Source organism: Apium graveolens, chromosome 4 (assembly GCF_009905375.1).
Source record: "Apium graveolens cultivar Ventura chromosome 4, ASM990537v1, whole genome shotgun sequence".
Lineage (NCBI taxonomy): Eukaryota > Viridiplantae > Streptophyta > Magnoliopsida > Apiales > Apiaceae > Apium > Apium graveolens.
The window spans coordinates 253,715,190-253,733,375 of NC_133650.1; the positions used below are offsets into that span (position 1 = coordinate 253,715,190).

The following is an 18,186-nucleotide window of genomic DNA, read 5'->3' on the forward strand; positions in this document are numbered from 1 at the left end:
TGATGTTTTTCCAGACGAATTACCAGGACTTCCACCAGATCGAGAAATCGAATTCACTATTGACTTGACGCCAGGGACTGAACCAATTTCGAAAGCTCCATATCGAATAGCACCTGTTGAAATGAGGGAATTAGCAAAGCAGTTGCAAGAACTTCTTAACAAAGGAATTATAAGGCCAAGTGTATCCCCATGGGGTGCGCCAGTATTGTTCGTGAAAAAGAAGGATGGTAGTATGCGACTGTGTATTGATTATCGTGAGCTGAACAAGTTAACTATCAAGAATAAATATCCTTTACCTCGCATTGATGATTTATTTGATCAACTAAAAGGAGCAGCATGGTTTTCGAAAATCGACTTAAGATCAGGCTATCATCAGTTAAAGATCAAGGCCGAAGATATTCCAAAGACAGCGTTTAGAACAAGGTACGGACACTATGAATTTCTTGTAATGGCTTTTGGATTGACGAATGCACCTGCAGCGTTTATGGATTTGATGAATCGAATATTCAAGAAGTATTTGGATAAGTTTATCATTATATTTATTGATGACATCTTGATCTATTCAAAGACGGAAGAAGAGCATGCAGCGCATTTAAGAACGACATTGGAGATATTACGGAAGGAGCAGCTTTATGCAAAATTTTCCAAATGCGAATTTTGGTTGAAAGAAGTGCAGTTTCTAGGGCACATCATCAGCAGAGAAGGCATTCAAGTTGATCCAGCAAAGATTGAAGCTGTGTTGAATTGGGAAAGACCAAAGACGCCGACAGAGGTTCGAAGTTTCTTAGGTTTGGCAGGATATTATCGAAGATTTGTCAAAGATTTTGCGAAGATAGCAACACCGCTGACCAAGTTAACTCGACAAAGTGAAAAGTTCGAATGGAATAGTAAGTATGAAGAAAGTTTTCAAGAGTTGAAGAATCGGTTGGTGACGGCACCAGTATTAGTACTGCCAGACGAGCAAGGAAATTTTGTTATTTACAGTGACGCTTCATATCGTGGTTTAGGATGTGTGTTGATGCAACATGGTAACGTCATTGCATATGCGTCGAGACAACTTAAACCTCATGAGCAGAAATATCCTACGCATGATCTGGAATTGGCAGCAATTGTATTTGCATTGAAGCTTTGGAGACATTATCTGTACGGTGAAAAATGTGAAATCTACACGGATCATAAAAGTCTGAAGTATATCTTCACGCAAAAGGAACTAAACATGCGACAACGTCGATGGCTGGAATTGATTAAAGATTACGATGTTACAATCAGTTATCATCCAGGAAAAGCAAATGTTATAGCAGATGCGCTAAGCAGAAAAGAAAGATTGAATCGGTTAACTTCATGCGAAGAATTGGCCAAGGAATTCGACAAATTGGAAATCGAAATTCGTATTCCCAATGAATCTGGAGAAACTATCTACGCTATGACTTTCCAACCAGAATTGCTGGAAAAGATTCGCCGTTGTCAAGAAGAAGTGATGAGTCAAGACGACAACTTAACAGGGGAAGAGATTACAACTCAGAAAGATAATGAAGGAATTTTACGTTTTGCGTCAAGAATCTGGATCCCTAACGTGGCAGAATTAAAAGAAGAAATTATGCGAGATGCGCACAATTCGAAGTATTCCATTCATCCAGGAAGCACGAAAATGTATCGCGATTTGAAGGAAAACTTTTGGTGGCCGAATATGAAGAAGGAGATAGCAGAATGGGTGAGTAAATGCTACACATGCCAGCGAGTTAAAGCAGAACACCAACGTCCGAGTGGGTTATTGCAACCATTAGACATTCCAGAATGGAAATGGGAACATCTAGCGATGGATTTTGTGGTAGGACTACCGAGGACTAGGGCAAATCATGATGCGATATGGGTAATCATTGACAGACTTACGAAGTCGGCACATTTTCTACCAATTAATGAAAGATTTTCGCTCGACAAATTAGTGCACATGTATCTCAAAGAAATTGTGATGCGTCATGGAGTACCAGTATCAATTGTATCGGATCGAGATCCTCGTTTCAATTCAAGATTTTGGAGACAATTCCAAGAATGTCTAGGAACGAAGTTGAATATGAGTACAGCCTATCATCCGCAAACTGACGGTCAAAGTGAAAGGACAATTCAAATGATTGAAGACATGTTACGAGTTTGTGCGATCGATTTTGAAGGTAGTTGGGATGAACATTTACCCCTAGTGGAATTTTCTTATAATAACAGCTATCACGCCAGTATTGGAATGCCACCGTATGAAGCATTATATGGAAGGAAATGCAGATCACCAGTGCATTGGGATGAAGTTGGAGAACGCAAGATTTTGGGTCCAGAATTAATTCAGCAGACAAAAGAAAAGATTAAACTCATTCGAAAATGAATCGAGACAGCACAAAACAGGCAAAGCAGATATGCAGACCAAGCAAGGAAGAATGTGGACTATCAGGAGGGAGAACGCGTATTGCTCAAAATATCGCCATGGAAAGGATTGACCAGATTTGGCAATAAAGGAAAATTGAAGCCACGATACATTGGACCATTTGAGATTTTAAAGAAAATTGGGAAGGTTGCGTACGAGTTAGCTCTACCACCCCATATGCAGCATGTTCATAACGTATTTCATGTATCTATGCTTAAGAAGTATAATCCTGATACAAGGCATGTAATAGAGTATGAGCCAATAGAACTTCAGGCAGATTTATCATATGTAGAGCAGCCGATAAGAATTCTAGATAGACAAGAGAGGGTATTAAGGAATAAGTCTGTGTCATTAGTGAGAGTTTTATGGAGAAACCCAGTGATTGAAGAATCAACCTGGGAGCTTGAGAGTGAAATGTTAGAAAGGTATCCTCAGTTATTTGCATAATGTGATTCTGAGGACAGAATCCTGTTAAGGGAGGGAAAATGTAACGACCGAGAAATTACGCTTGTATTATATCATAATAAAGATAAATTGTGTGTATTATTATGTGATTAACTGTGTTGAGTCATTAAACCCTAATCGTTATGTGCTACGTGTTGTCTGTTATGATCCGAATGTGTTTTGGATATTTATTGAATGTTTTATCGCAAGTTATATATCTTATATCAAAACCCGTACAGCTCAAACAATGTTTTAAAAGCCCGTATTTCAAATAAAATTATTGGTCCTATTTTACCAAAAATGCCCTATACCATATCGCTATTTTGAACCCCTAGACGTTTTACAAATTGACCTTTTTCGCGAAAAACGACTTTTCCGGACCCCTTCGGGTACCAAAAACCCCACAAAAATCACATTTTTATTTTTATATGATCATGAAATTATCATATATCATTTTTCTTTGTATTTTTGTATTTTTCACAATTTTTGGGAATTTTTAGTATTTATTTTGTATTTATTGGATATTTAAAAATTCATTATTAATACCCAAAAATTATAAAAATTGGGGCCAAATATTTTTATTAGGAGTGTAATTAGACCCTTAATTTTACTTAGGGGTATTATTTTCATAAATATAAATACACGATTTATTAGTAATTAAATCAGTTAATTATTCAGAAAAATCAGAAAATAAAAAGAAAAAGAAAAAGAAATTAGGGTTAGGGTTTTGTGAAGAACAGAGCAGGAGAATCAAAGGCGATTTTCATCGTGATTCCGGAGTCCAAATCGTTAGTGTAAGTATCCATTTTGAAGCCCAAGAATCGTAGTTTTTGATTATGTAATTAGTTTTAATGTTTGATTATCTGATTTTACTTTCATATTTTCGGGTTTTAATCGCGAATTCGGGTTTGAATTTCTGTTGATTGTTTAACGATTTCGTTGCCATGAGGTTGTAGATCGTCGAATAGGGAGTAGTTTGGTACCGGATTCTTGGTGTTTGGCTTTGGTTTTGGGTTCGTCGGAAAAACGGCGACGCCTCGTCTCCGGCGGTGTTCGACGAGGAAGGAGGACGGGGAAAGGCCAGGAAGCAGAAGGGGAGATGTCGTTGTGTTGTTATGCTTCGAGAAGAACCTGGAATCGAGCGTTTGGTTCGTCGGAAAATCTCCGCCGGCGTCGGATTCTGGGAATGCGGGCGGTGTTCTTCCCGACCCGATCGGGTCGGGGACGACCCGGTTTGCAACCCGGTTTCGACCCGGTTTCAATCCTAAAAACCCTAAATCCTGTTATGTTTTTGTGTTTCTAAATAAATTAATTATTTATTTATATTTTAGTAAGTAAAAATCAGTTTTAATAATTCTAATAATTAATTAAAAATTAGTTTTATATTATGAAAAATAGTATTTATAATTTCTGAATTATTTTATTTAATTATAAATTTGAATTTATTTATTTAATTAATTATTTAATAATTTATCTAATTATTTATTAATTATCTAATTAATTAATAATTGGGTAATTAATTAATAATTAGGTAATTAATTAGTGAATAAAGATTAGAAATAATTAAGTGAGGTAATTAATAATCTAATAATTAGTTAATAGTGCGAATAATGATTCGATAATTAGAATTATTATTGGAGCGTTAGTTATTCGAATAATATTGTAATAATTATTCGTACCGTATAAATAGTTATCGGTACTTATCTGTTTAGCGAATCGTACAGGTTTTAATAATAATAGAATAATTCGATAATTAGGCGAGAATTGCGAGTAGCTCATAATTATACGAGTGATTAATCGTTAAGTGATTTATAATTCGAGTAATTCATAGTTATTTGATAAATAACGTATCAGTTAATTGTATCGATTGATTATTTGTAAATAATCGATCTGATCGGGTAAGCGTTAATAATTAGTAAATTAGTGTAGTAAATTGTAATTAATCCTAATAATTAGGGATTAATTATTTTAAAATGCAATAATTATTAAATAATTATCTAAAAATATAATTAAGGATTATTTAATTATAATTAATTATTTATAATTAGTTATTAATTAATTAAATCTTGTTTAATTCATAATAATTAAACCGTTAGTCCGATTTGAGCAAAACGAAGACCCCTAGACTCAGAAAAATGAGACGAATCCAATAAAAATAATTGTGAGTCATAAATTCTCCCGGAAGAGAGTGATCTTGTGATAATTAATAGTTCGTAGGCCCTAATAGGGGTATAACTGAGTTGAATAAATCCCGAAAAATTATAATAAAATCAGATACGACTAGTAATGTAGGTATAAGCCCAGAATTGATTCTAAAAATAATTATAAATCTAAAAATTAATTATGTGCCTTACGTGCTACGTGCTTTATGTGATTATGTGAATAGATGTGTTGTATAAATGTATATATATATATATATGCGAGTCAGATAGAAACGCATGGGTAGACTGATAAGGTTGCGTGATATCAATTCAAGATACGCGTATATAGTAAATTATCTAAACGCCTATCTTTCCATGATTTGTTCAGTGTTAGCAAGGCAGAGCAAGCTAGGGTCAGAAGACAGTGAGTTAAACCAGGTTAAGTACGCGCAAGGCAAGTTTTTCCCCTATTCTAAATTCAGAATAGTGATTTATATTTCTTTTCTATCGTATCAATTCTCTTTGATAATCATTGTTCATATACACTGTTATCCATTTATTATTACTTGTTCCAGTTTCATTTCAATTCTTGATTTACCCAATTTATTGAATTCCCTGTTCATATTTCAATTCTTTTACCCTACATATACTCTGGTATATCCTGGTGTTGGGATATATCAATAGCATACCGATTGTTCCGGATGCTCAGCCTTGGACTGGATGGTTACTATAAAGGCTGGGTTTTTCCCAGACCATTAATTAATAGGTCATAGTTGCCTGAGTACTCCTTATGTTGGTTGGGCCTATGCAGTTGGGTATAGATCCGCACTATATTCTGACTGATCAGCAGATTATAGTGCATATGTTGGTTCTTGTTTCCAGTCTTGTTCATTTGGCACTCGCCATCATTGGCAAATTATTATCATATACAGATACAGATGGTTGTTCAAACCAGCAGCTTATTGGTTCATTTATTTCTCTCTCTTTATAATATATATATATATATATTGTTGCAGGCTTGTTGAGCAATTTTGGCTCATTTCTTTTATTGTCACTCCTATTGTTTTACAGTTAAGGTAGAGAATGAAACCCATCAGGACCCGCATAGTCAAGAAGCGAGTCAAGCAGCGGGACCCTCTTATACCAAGAGTGTTCCTTCCTATTCTCGAAGAGAGTTTTGAATTGCCAGATCAGGTGTAGCAGGATAAGTAGTAATGTTGGGTTGAATAAAAGTTTTGTGTAGTTTGAATAAAAGATTGTGTAGTGAAACTGTAGATAGAATAAAGTTTGTAATAAAGAGAGTTATTGAGACAGGTTTTATTTAGTTGGGTTTGTAATAAAGTGTAGTGCATGATTCTTGTTTTCAAACTCAACCCTTAAAAGATCCGGAGTAGTGATAGTTCGGGGTAATTATTATATTTATATTCCGCTTGTGCAGGTATAGTTGGTAATTGTTGTTAATAATGCCCCAAATCTATACCCCGGATTTGGAGGGTGTTATAATAGATTTCATCAAGAGTTGTTTCTTCAAGACTATAGTTGTCTCTTATGATTGTGGCCTTCAAATCCCAGTTTTCAGGAAGAGCTAACAGGAATTTAAGGTTTGAATCTTCAAGATCATACTCCTTATCAACCAGTGACAAATCATTCAAGAGTTTGACAAATCAGTCAATGACTCATTAGCCTTTGAGTCAAATTGTTCATACTCTTGAGTGAGTATTGTCTTCCTGTTCTTCTTAATCGAATCAGTTCCCTGACATCTTGTTTCCAAGGCATCCCATATATCCTTTGCAGTTTTGCAGTTTATTACCCTGTTTGACATTACATTATCAATGGCACTATGCAGCAAGTGTCGTACCTTAGCATCCTTAGCAATTGATGCGATATCTTCAGCAGTGTAATCACTCTTCTCTTTTGGTATAGACTTTGTTGCTTCACCTGCAACTACAACAGCGAGTTTTGTTGGATTGTGAGGTCCTTCCTTGATTCTATCAAGATATTCTGGATCTGTTGCTTCCAGAAACATAGTCATCCTCACCTTCCATATGGGATATTCAGATGGTTTCAATATGGGAACTCTAATAGCCTCATATCGACTATGGATTTGTGTCTTTGGAGGTTCTTCAGTTTTGGTGGGCTTAGTTAGAGTTTCTACTTCAGACATGATTGTTTTTGGATCTTAAACTGTTTGTGTGTTAACAGATCAGCTCTGATACCACTTGTTAGGTCACACACACTGTAGAAGGGGGTTGAATACAGTGCATAGCACAATCAAATCGAATTAACATAATACAAGTAACAGAAAACAGACTTTATTCAAAGCAATAAACTCTGTTACAATATGGAACTGTCCTCTCTCAATGATGAACAAATATCACGACAGCTGCTAGGGTTACAATGAATAATATTCTCGATAAAGATAACAATTATAGTGTAAACCCTATGTCTGTGTTTATATACTACACAATTACAAGATAATCGCTAATTGATATGGAATATAATTCTGCTTCCTAAAATATATCAATCAGATATCTTTTCTTCCAAATATTCCATTCTTCATAGAATTCCTTCTTCATGCATATCTCTTCTTACGTTTGTCTTGATCTTCTTTCCTTTCAATCAGCCGTCTTCCTTATCTGAACGTTTCCTTTAAGTCCTGATATTATCTCCTGATAAATATCTCCTGAATCTTAAGTACTGATGACTTAAGTTCTGACTTCAGTATAAATGTTGATTTCAGTTAAGTACTGATTTGTCCTGTTTAAGTAAGATCTGAACACTAAACATAAATCATATTAGTCATGACATTATCAAATATATCTAACACAATTAATAATAATATTAATTAATTTTTAAATACCAAAAAATAATTTTTTAAAAGCTTAAAAATAATTTTTAGGAATTATTTGAATTAATTATAAATAATTTACATTTATTTAACAATTTATAAATAAAATTAATTGATTAAATGATTTAATCAATTAATTAAAATCATAAATAATTAACTAAAATAAATTACAAATAATTAAATCAAATTAAAATTTTGAAAATAATAAAAGAAAATAATTTTTGGAATTTAAAATAATTAAGAAAATAATTTTTAGAATTATAAAATAATAAGTAAATGATTTTTAAAATTAACATAAATAATTTTTGAAAATAAGAAAAAAAGAATTTTGAATTATTTTTAAATCGGAATTCTGGAAACACAATTGAAATTGGGAATTAGGGTTTACGAGAATCAAAAGCGGGTTAGAATAAAAAGGAAATGGGTCAGGTTTTGGGTCATTAAGAACCCTAACCGGGTGGGGTCAAAACCCGCCGGAAATTGGGGTTGAACCCAAAATCCGGTAGGTTCTGACGGACTCCGGCCATCCCCGACGCGCCCCAAAACCACTCAAACTCGATCGGTTTTCAATCCCCATCTGTCCTACAACAACCCATCAACTCCGTTCACCACATCAACAGCCTTAAACACTACCGGAGTCTAAAATCCGGCCACCGTCACCATTAAAATCGGTAACGAGCTCGGAATTTCCGGCCAACAACCCAAAATATTCAAAACTCAATCAAAAACAACGGTTCATATCACAAATCAAAGGTGGAAGTACATAGAATTCATTCATATATCCAAAATCAGCGACAAAAATATGAATCCTTCAGAAATTAAAATTAAAAAAATGAATAAACTAAAGAACTCGACTAAGCTATTTCGAACTTAATTAAATCACATCAAATTATAAATCGATTCTAAATAAGTCCAGGAATCTACTGAAATCATCAAAATCAACCAACAAACATTAGAAATCCAAAAACAATTTCAAGCTATGGACTCTAAAAATCGATTTTCATAAAAACTTCACCTCAGATCACGATGTTGATATCGACAGAAAGAGTTTGAAACAAGGATCGTTTTGATCACTAGAACGTCCAATATGGTTTCCTAAATCAATCAAAATCAGTGATTAAAGTTTTTGCACCAAATCTCACCCCCAATTCTTGTTCTTGAGTTTTTCTATTTTCTGAAAATAAAATAAAATAAAAATAAAGTAAAATAATAAAATCTGCTATTTATAATATCTGGAAATTAAATACCCAAAATCAAATAAGGGTTTTTTTTATTCCCATAATTAAAATAATTAAGGTCCAAAATAATAATTACAGTGAGTAATTTTAAAAGCGATAAAATACAAAATTTATATCAAAATTTCCCCAAAATTGTGAATAATTCAAAAATACTGGGTATTTGAAATATGAATCATTCTATAAAAATAAAAACATGAATTTTGTGGGCTTTGACATTCCGGTGGGGTCCCGGTCCGTTTATTTTTGAAAAACAGAAAGGATTCTGAAATTACCAGAAGATCCCGAAAACACATAAAATACATTCAAATGCACATAAAACGAGATAAAACGAGTAACTCGATAAAGACGCAATTAAATACGAGTCTAGATTGCAGATCGATTCATATAAATACAGTTTAAACACATATTAATTAATCGAAAAATTATCTGGTACTTATGGGGCCACAGCTAATAATTATAACATGTCATAACATGGCAATAATCAGTTTAAACTCATAAAACACATTATATTTATTTAATTAATCACAAAATATTCACATAATTTTCCCGGATATTACAAAAAAACCAGAGTTTAATCTACCTAACTTCAATACCTAGGAAGTATCTGAGGAGATCAAGTTGTTTCATGTGAAAAGTGGAGGATAACATGGATTGTATTTTTTGGGATGGCTGCTAGGTTGGAGCCACATATCATTGGGTCATCAACATAGATCAGGATAATAATGGTGTCAATTGAAGATATTTTTGTGAGTGCAAAATGAGTTTCTAAATTTTTTCAGATAACGGGCAGAGGTCATATACATAACAGACTTTTTAACAAGAGGTGAAAGATTATGAGTTATCGAGGCTATTATCATATGGTTGCAGGTGTCCCACATGTCTGCTTTGAATTCGTCATCAGTTGGCCTGATCACCTATCCAGTCACAAAACTAAGTTTTCGTTTTGAGGCGAGATTAATCTCCATCGATATGCACCAACGTCTGTAATCTGCAGATCCTTGAAAGTGGTCAACAACTATAGAGCTGGGATTATCGGATGGGTGTTGAAAAAGTGGGTTTAACATTTCTTAAAAGGTCATTCGACCTGATGCGATATTAGTGCTTGAAGATGTCATTTTGGCAAGAAAAGAGCGTTATTTTAAAATAGATCTGAAAGAGAAATAAATGTGATAAAGACACAGTCTCAAAGCTTGGGAATAAGTTAATTTTTTTCAGTAGCTCTCCGGCTCTGATACCATGATAACAATGATAATATGATGATAAATACTCAATCACAATCACTAATTAACATTAATCGGAGAGAAAAGAAACTGCTGATTAGTTCTCATTCACTCAGGATTCACTCAGGTAATAAAAAGTAAGATGAGGATCTTAATACAGAGATTACGAACTAAATTGAAAGAGACAAAATATAGCTAACAACTCTAGAGACACTTGTCCAATCAGAATAAAATAAAAAAAAGACTAAAAACGTGCAATATTAACAAGCCATCATGGTGTTTCTAGTGAGCTATAAGGTCCCTCAATAGAAATGAGATGTTCGGAAAGAAGAGGGTGTAAAGGGAGTATCGTTGATGGAAGAAAAATTGCTGCAGTGCCCAAAAAATGCCCAAATTTTAGAGATCAGAACCGAAAGAGAAACAACTATATATATGACTCTGAATGGATAGCATGTAGTTGTAATTCATTGAGAGAGATTTACAGGTATGCACAAATGCAATGCTTTTTTTTAATCCATTGTCTTCTAGCTATATAGAATTTGTGTTATAAAAATATTCTTTGAAAGTTAAGAAAAGTGACTGATGTCCTATTTGATTATTCATTAATTACCGTTTTTACAAATCAGTTGAGTGACAAATGCTGCTAGTGTTAGGCTCATTTTTAGACCTACATGAGCCAGCCAAATCCCAGTACCATTTTGAAGGCTGTGTTTAACTGTTTAGCTGGAAGCACTGGATGTGGGTTATTGAAGTTTAGGCTGTTGTTCCCGTTAATGGTGGCTGGAAAAAATATTGTTTGTAATGGTTATTGATGGAGTTAACATTAATCATTGTTAAATGGTGTAATTATTAGTTTATAAAGAACTATAATATTAATTTTACCTATAAATACAATTTTATTAATTAGCTACTTGTATAAAAATAAAAGTACAAGTTAGTCTCGAGATCTCTTATGTATAAAACTCGTCCGTCAAAAAAAATCGTTTGAAGTGACGCTGCAAAAAAATATTATTGAATTTATTTTTACAATTCGGTCTAAATATTAATTTATAACTTATGTGATGCAAGGTTTTTTGATTTTATTTATATTAATGAGAATCCAACTCCAAACTCAGATGTAAAACTAGAAAATTAATTATATTCTAATACAGAAAATTTATAGTGAAAAATATACAAACAAAAATAATATACAAAATAACAATATAAAAATTCCTACTATGATTAGGACTAGAATAATGTAAAAATAGGGGAAAATAATATTATTCTAATTATAGTAAATTAATAGTGAAGAAATACAACAAAAACCGAATAAAAAAAAAATCGATAGTGACAAGGACTATAATTGGTTCATAAAGAGAGTTCGCCAATAAATTGAACTGCTGCGCACAAGCTCCACCCTCATTCAGCATTTTTTTTATAAAATTTTGCAATCTTTAAGGAAAGCTCCCAGGGATCTAATGATGCCTTTACAAGAAGAAGAAGATTTTCCGGAGACAACAAGACATAGACATTCAACTGTATCAATGATGCCTTTACAAGAAGATATTCCAGAGACAACAAGACATTCAGCTGTATCTGAATCATGCAGATCAGCAAATCCTGGACCTCCATATCTTATTCTTGCACAAGCATCTGCAACCGTCACTACTCGTGGTATGTTGTGTCTTTCAACTAGTGAAACATGTACTATTGAGTTGCCCGAAGCATCCCAAAAAGTTATCTTAGGTACAGATAAGGGATGGCTAGTTACTCTAGGAAGAAATTTAGATATCACTCTCTTGCTTCCTTTCTCTAGGTACCAAGTTCCACTTCCTCCCTTGCTTGAAATTGCTTATCTGCGGGAAGAGTTTCGCGATATTCCCGATATAGATTTCTACCAGTTGATCCAGAAAGTTGCTATGTCCTCAACGCTACCAATAAAATATGGTGACAATTGTCCTGTAATAATGGCCATATTGATTAGAGACTTAGAATTTGGGATGCTGGCTTTTACTAGACCAGGCGATAAACAATGGACCGATGTCAAAATTGATTCATCAGGATGCTTCCATGATATTCTCTACCATAACAACAAATTTTATGCTGTGAATAACATTGGAGGGCGTTTGGAAACTTACATTTCATTTCAAATTAGGGATTTCAAATGACAGTATTTGAGTTGTCATTTCAAATTCCCATGTTTATACTAATATTTGAATGTCCTGGATTTCAAATGAAATCCAAATCCAAATTCCCAAACAGCTTATTTGATCAAATCCAGAATTTCAAATGAAATCTAGTTTTCCCAAACGGGTATTTGGCTGTGATGAAGATAAGATAAGAGGAGGGCTTCAGGCTACAAAACTTGCTAACTTCCTGCAGAAGCCGGTGATATTGAACATCAGTACCTTGCTGAGTCATGGTCAGGATGTGATCTTTTGCTAATTCAGCGTTTCCGCAAGGGCTTTCCCAATGAACAAGTTAGCCGGGAGCATAGGTATTACACAAATTCTTTCTTAGCGTGGAAGTTGGAACTAAAACATTCAGGACCCACATGGATACCAGTAAAAAATCTAGGAAACGAATCCTTATTCATAGGCAGAACTTCGTCTTTTGCGGTACTCTCATCAGGATCAATAAAGCCTAACTGCATCTACTTCACATTATTCTCACAAGATGATATATATAAATGTTAAAAATCACCCCCTCCTCCGCAATACCCTCCTCCAAAACCATCTCCTCCAGAACCCCCTCCTCCAACACCACCACCTCCAGAATCGTCTCCGGGACCGGTAAAGATATCCCACCAAGTTTTTTCAGGCGGCACAGCTTCATCACTTTGAGTAGTTTCCGTCTTTGCAGAATTATCTTCGACTTCAGCACGATCAGGATAACAAGTACTATCCATCTGTGTGGAATTGCCTCCATCAATGAATGTGCAATCCGAATTTTTGCTATGCTGATTGGATATAATGTTATTATGCACAAACTTAATTCTTGCAGTAAGACAAACTTAAATAATATGAAAGTAGGTGAGGTAACTGTACCAACATACCTTAGCCGCATCATTTTTTTTTCTTATCAGATCTTCCATCCTGCTTATTTTCAATTATAGAACTGTTCTCCGAACCTTTTGCATCATCCTTCTCGTCATGTTCCGGAGATGCAGATAATGAGAATCCATACCTTTGCAAGGTAGAGGGAGTGAGAGTCGAATCGCGAGCTAAAGACTTGTGACCTCCAGGTACCTAAAATATACAAACAAGTACATTCACTAATAAGCTAGGCAATGGCAACAATGTTCGACATGTCTGACGTTTCGGTTCTAAATTGTGTTTTGTTCAATCAACTAAGGGAAACTCGATACATATCATAATTGGGGCAAATAAATCAACCAAATGCGTTATCAAAGGTAAATTCGTGTAATGTCAATTCACAAAAAATGAATAAAAAACTAAGAATGAAAACAGTGGACATTTTTTAGTACCCTGTTGTGAAGAAGACAAGATTGGTCAAGAGAAGTGTAGTAGTTGATCAGCTTCTGTTGTGGAACAATCCGGGAGGAGAACAGAGGCGTCGAGTTTCGCAATCCAGTAATCTTATTTGCAGTTTTTGCTGCTGCTGATAGCCTTCCACTAATGCTTCTGGACAACATCTTTAATTTCTTGTACACTACTTTTTTTTTGTTTTAGAGGAGAAGTATTTTAGTTTGAATAATTTAGTGACTCAGGGTTGTGTTTTCTTCCTGTTCAAGATTTGGAATACTCTATCCTTTGAGCCGGTAAGTTTCTTCCTGCTCAAGATGTGAAATACTCTATCTTCTTTGCCCGCAAGTTTGAATTTATCTATGCGAGAGTTAAACTACATGTTACTTCAAAAAAAACCTATTCTAACTGATGGTTAAGGAACTCAACCATATTATTTATGTAGTTATTTGGAATATAACTACATGTTATATGTTAGAAGGGAAGAACACAGATTCACTTTCAAGCTTGGCTATGTCTGCTCAAATGTAATGTTCTATAAAGATCAAAAAGTTATTGATGCTCTATTTAATTATTAATTAATTACTTTCCTCACAAATCAGTTGTGTGACAAATACTGCTAGTGCTTGGCTCATTTGTAAGGTTGTGTTTAGGTGGAAGTATCGGATGTAGGGAATTGAAGTTTAGGCTGTTGAACATATCAATTGAAGCTATAAATACAATTATACTTCCTCCGTCCCATTCTATTGTTAATATTGTTCAAATTATGTGAGAAAAATTTGAACGATATTAACAATCTAATGGGATGGAGAGAGTATGTATTAACTAGTTGTATGAAATTTGAATGAGTTAAAGGATCTCAAATAGAAAAAGGTTTATATAAAACTTCCTCATCAACCATATAATAGATTTTGAAAGTTTGCAAGGCAAGTGACTATGTAAAACAGATGTTATTAAATTTGTATATTTTGAACTTCACCCCTCGTAGGGCTGAGCATTCGATCGGTTCGGTCAGACACCAAACCGAACCGAATTAACCGAAAACCGAATTGATAAATTTTTTGTAACTGAACCGAACCGAAAACCGAACCGAATTATTTCGGTTTATTCGATTCGGTTTATGAAAACCGAAATATTTTAAAAAAAATATTTTTACAACACAAATAAAGTTGCACATTAGTTCTTATAGTCATTTCAAAATTGTTTTTTTTTTAAAAAAACAAGATAAATTAAAGATAATTTACACGACTTAATAAAAAGGAAATTAAAACAAAATTGTTATTTTAAAATTAAAAATATGTGAATTGAATTCACAGGTCACGGCCATTAAGTTTTAGTTTACAAACTAAAACATGTACTGACTACTTAATGTGTTCTATGGTTCTATTATTCACCAATACAAACACAAAAAGTTAATTTCCTGCACTCTTGTTCAATTATTATATTATATATATATATAATTTAATTGAAAAATATATGTATGAATAATTCGGTTAAACCGAAATATTTTTTTGACAAACCGAACCGAACCAATATTATTTCGGTTTAAACCGAAAAACCGAATTAACCAAATTTTTTGAAAAAACTCAAACCAAACCGAACCGAAATTATACGGTTTGGTTCGGTTTTTCGGTTTTGGTTTGGTTCTGCTCAGCCCTACCCCCTCCACAGTCACCTCCTCCCCAATCACCTCCTCCCCAGTCACCTCCTCCGGAACCACCTCCAGAATTGTCTCCAGAACCTGTAAAGATAATCCGCCAAGTTTTTTCAGGGGACACAGCTGAAATGGATTCTTAATACACAATTAAATATGCTCAAAGTAATAAGGGACATAACTTGATATGGGTAATATTATATTATCAATTTAGACGATAATCTGGATATTTGAGTGATCCAGTGCACTCCTAGCTGCTTAATGGAAAATATACAATAATCAGATAACCATTTCCCCAATTCACGTCTCTTGTCTTATACTCTCATGTTCAGCTTCAATTACTCTTTTACCCCTCTTGACTCCTGTAGTTCTTGTTTTCCAGCTTGGACAGTTTTGCCCTTTTGTTTCACTTTTCTCCTTGAATAAGTTAATAGTCCTTTGTCATTATTTACGTGTATGACATTACCTCGCCCCCAAAGAGTCACCTTGTCCTCAAGGTGAAAATCAGGAAATTGATTTGCAGTTGTATCCATATCTTCCCACGTTGCCTCATAGGCTGGTAAGTTCTTCCATTTTAATAATGCTTCTAGCCTATTGTTTCTTCCTTCCTGAACTTGTCTAACTTCCAACAATTTCTCGGGTTCAACTATCAATTCCAGGTCTGCAGACAATTGTGGTGGTAACCCAGGAGAGGCTGGCACTTCACCAACTGAACGTTTCAACTGTGAAACGTGAAGAATCGGGTGGACTTTGCTGGACTCTGGTAGGTCCAGTTTGTAAGCCAAGGATCCAACTTTCTGGATAATTCTAAAAGGACCATAAAATCATGCTGTCAGCTTTTCATACGGCCTCCTTGCTGGTGATTTCTGCCGGTAAGGTTGTAGTTTCAGAAAAACCAAGTCATTGACTTCGAAAGAATCTTCCCTGCGTTGCACATCAGCTGCTCTCTTCATTCTCTGTTGTGCTTTTACCAAATTAAAGTGAAGATCTTCTAAAATTGCATCCCTTTCACGTAGCATTTCTTCCACGCTGTTCACTAGGGTTTGCCCTCGATTAATTCTCAGCACATGGGGTGGATCCCTCCCATATAATTCCTTCAAAGGACTAAGCTTGGTAGAGCAGTGAAGAGCCGTATTATATGAAAACTCCGCCCACGGGAGCCATTTGGCCCATGGGTCTTCCTTCCACAAAACAGCTTAAGTATGTCTCCAGTCCTTTATTTATCACCTCGGTCTGCCCATCCGTTTGAGGATGGTAGGCTGTACTGCGCTTCAATTCAATTCCTTGCAACTTGAATATCTCCTTCCAAAATGTACTCAAGAAAATTTTATCTCGGTCCGAGACAATTAAAGCCGGAAACCCGTGTAGCCTTACTATCTCGCGAATTAAAACCGTTGCCACCGAAAATGCATCAAATGGGTGTCGTAACCCCACAAAATGGCTGTACTTGGTTAAACGGTACACCACCACGAAAATTGTGTCGAACCCTTGTGATAAAGGCAAGCCCTCAATGAAATCCATTGAGATGTCTTCCCAAACTAACTTTGGAATTGGCAGTGGCTGCAGCAACCCTGTCGGAGATTGCTGAGAATTTTTCTGTTGCTGACAAGCTGAACACTGCCGGACATACGAGGCAATGTCTTTCCTCATGCCATTCCAATACCAGTCATGTGCCATTTGCAGATATGTTTTGACTTCACCTGCATGTCCCCCAACTAGGGAGTCATGATATTCTCTCATAAGCACCGGAATGAATTGAGAAGTCTTAAGTAGCACATAACGCCCTTTATACAACAGCTTGTTTTCCACGATGCTGAACCGATTATCCTCCTTGTCACCTGATTTTAAATGGCTTATGATCATCTAAATATCTTTATCAGCTGCTATTTCTTTTTCTAGTTTGTCCCATAAAACCCCATTAGTTGAGATCAAGGCACACAAAACCACTTCACCCTCTTGCTTGCGTGATAACGCATCAGCTACTCGATTGGCTGCTCCCGGTTTGAATTGGATTTCAAATTCATAACCCAGCAATTTCGTAATCCATTTTTCATACTCGGGGTTAATCTCCCTATGCTGAGTCAAGAAACGAAGGCTTTGTTGATTGGAACGCACCACAAAGTGACGTCCCAATAAATAATACTTCCATTTCTGAACTGCTAGCACAATTACAATCAACTCTTTCTCATAAATCGATTTTTGTTGTCCTTTGGTACCCAATAACTTGCTAAAATAGGCTATCGGTCGGTTGGATTGCATCAGTACCGCGCCAACCCCATATCCTGAAGCATCCGCTTCAATGATAAATACTTGTTGGAAGTCAGGCATCTGTAATACTGGTGAGTTTGTGAGGGCTGTCTTGAGGAGCTGGAACGCATGAGTAGCAACCTCTGTCCATCCGTAATTATCTTTTTTCAGCTGTTCAGTAAAAGGATGTGCAATCTGGGCATACCGGGCAACAAACTTATGGTAATACCCTGTCATGCCAAGGAATCCCCAGAGTTCCCTTAGATTTTTAGGCTATGGCCATTCCAGAACTGTCATTACCTTCTCGACATCCACTTCTACTCCTTTTTGCGATATCACGTGTCCCAAATACCCTATAGTTCCTTTCCCAAACTCACACTTCTTTCGATTAGTATATAATTCATGTTCGGCTAACTTGCTTAACACCAACTCCAAATGTTCTTTATATTTCCCTTCATTGGAACTATAGATTAGTATATCATCAAAAAATACTAATACGAATTTTCTCAAGTAAGGGCGA

At 35.1% G+C, this 18,186-nt stretch overlaps 1 protein-coding gene across 1 annotated transcript; it reads right to left on the minus strand.

Annotated features, from left to right (window-relative positions):
- Nucleotides 1-11,672: 11,672 nt before the first annotated feature.
- On the minus strand, nucleotides 11,673-14,067 carry LOC141717104 (uncharacterized). The gene is made up of 3 exons (XM_074519218.1): nucleotides 13,768-14,067; nucleotides 13,336-13,528; nucleotides 11,673-13,239 (listed from the first exon to the last, which is right to left on the minus strand). The coding sequence occupies exons 2-3, from the start codon at nucleotides 13,372-13,374 to the stop codon at nucleotides 12,973-12,975; spliced, it is 306 nt and encodes a 101-aa protein (XP_074375319.1). The 5' UTR covers nucleotides 13,375-13,528; nucleotides 13,768-14,067; the 3' UTR covers nucleotides 11,673-12,972.
- Between the last annotated feature and the right edge of the window lie 4,119 nt (nucleotides 14,068-18,186).

What these genes read in the sequence shown, in the direction of transcription:
- LOC141717104 (XM_074519218.1), bottom strand. Translation starts at nt 13,374, where the DNA reads ATGGAAGATCTGATAAGAAAAAAAAATGATGCGGCTAAG. An exon ending in AAAAAAATGATGCGGCTAAG is followed by an intron (nt 13,240 to 13,335) that starts GTATGTTGGTAC and finishes ATATCCAATCAG; the next exon opens with CATAGCAAAAATTCGGATTG.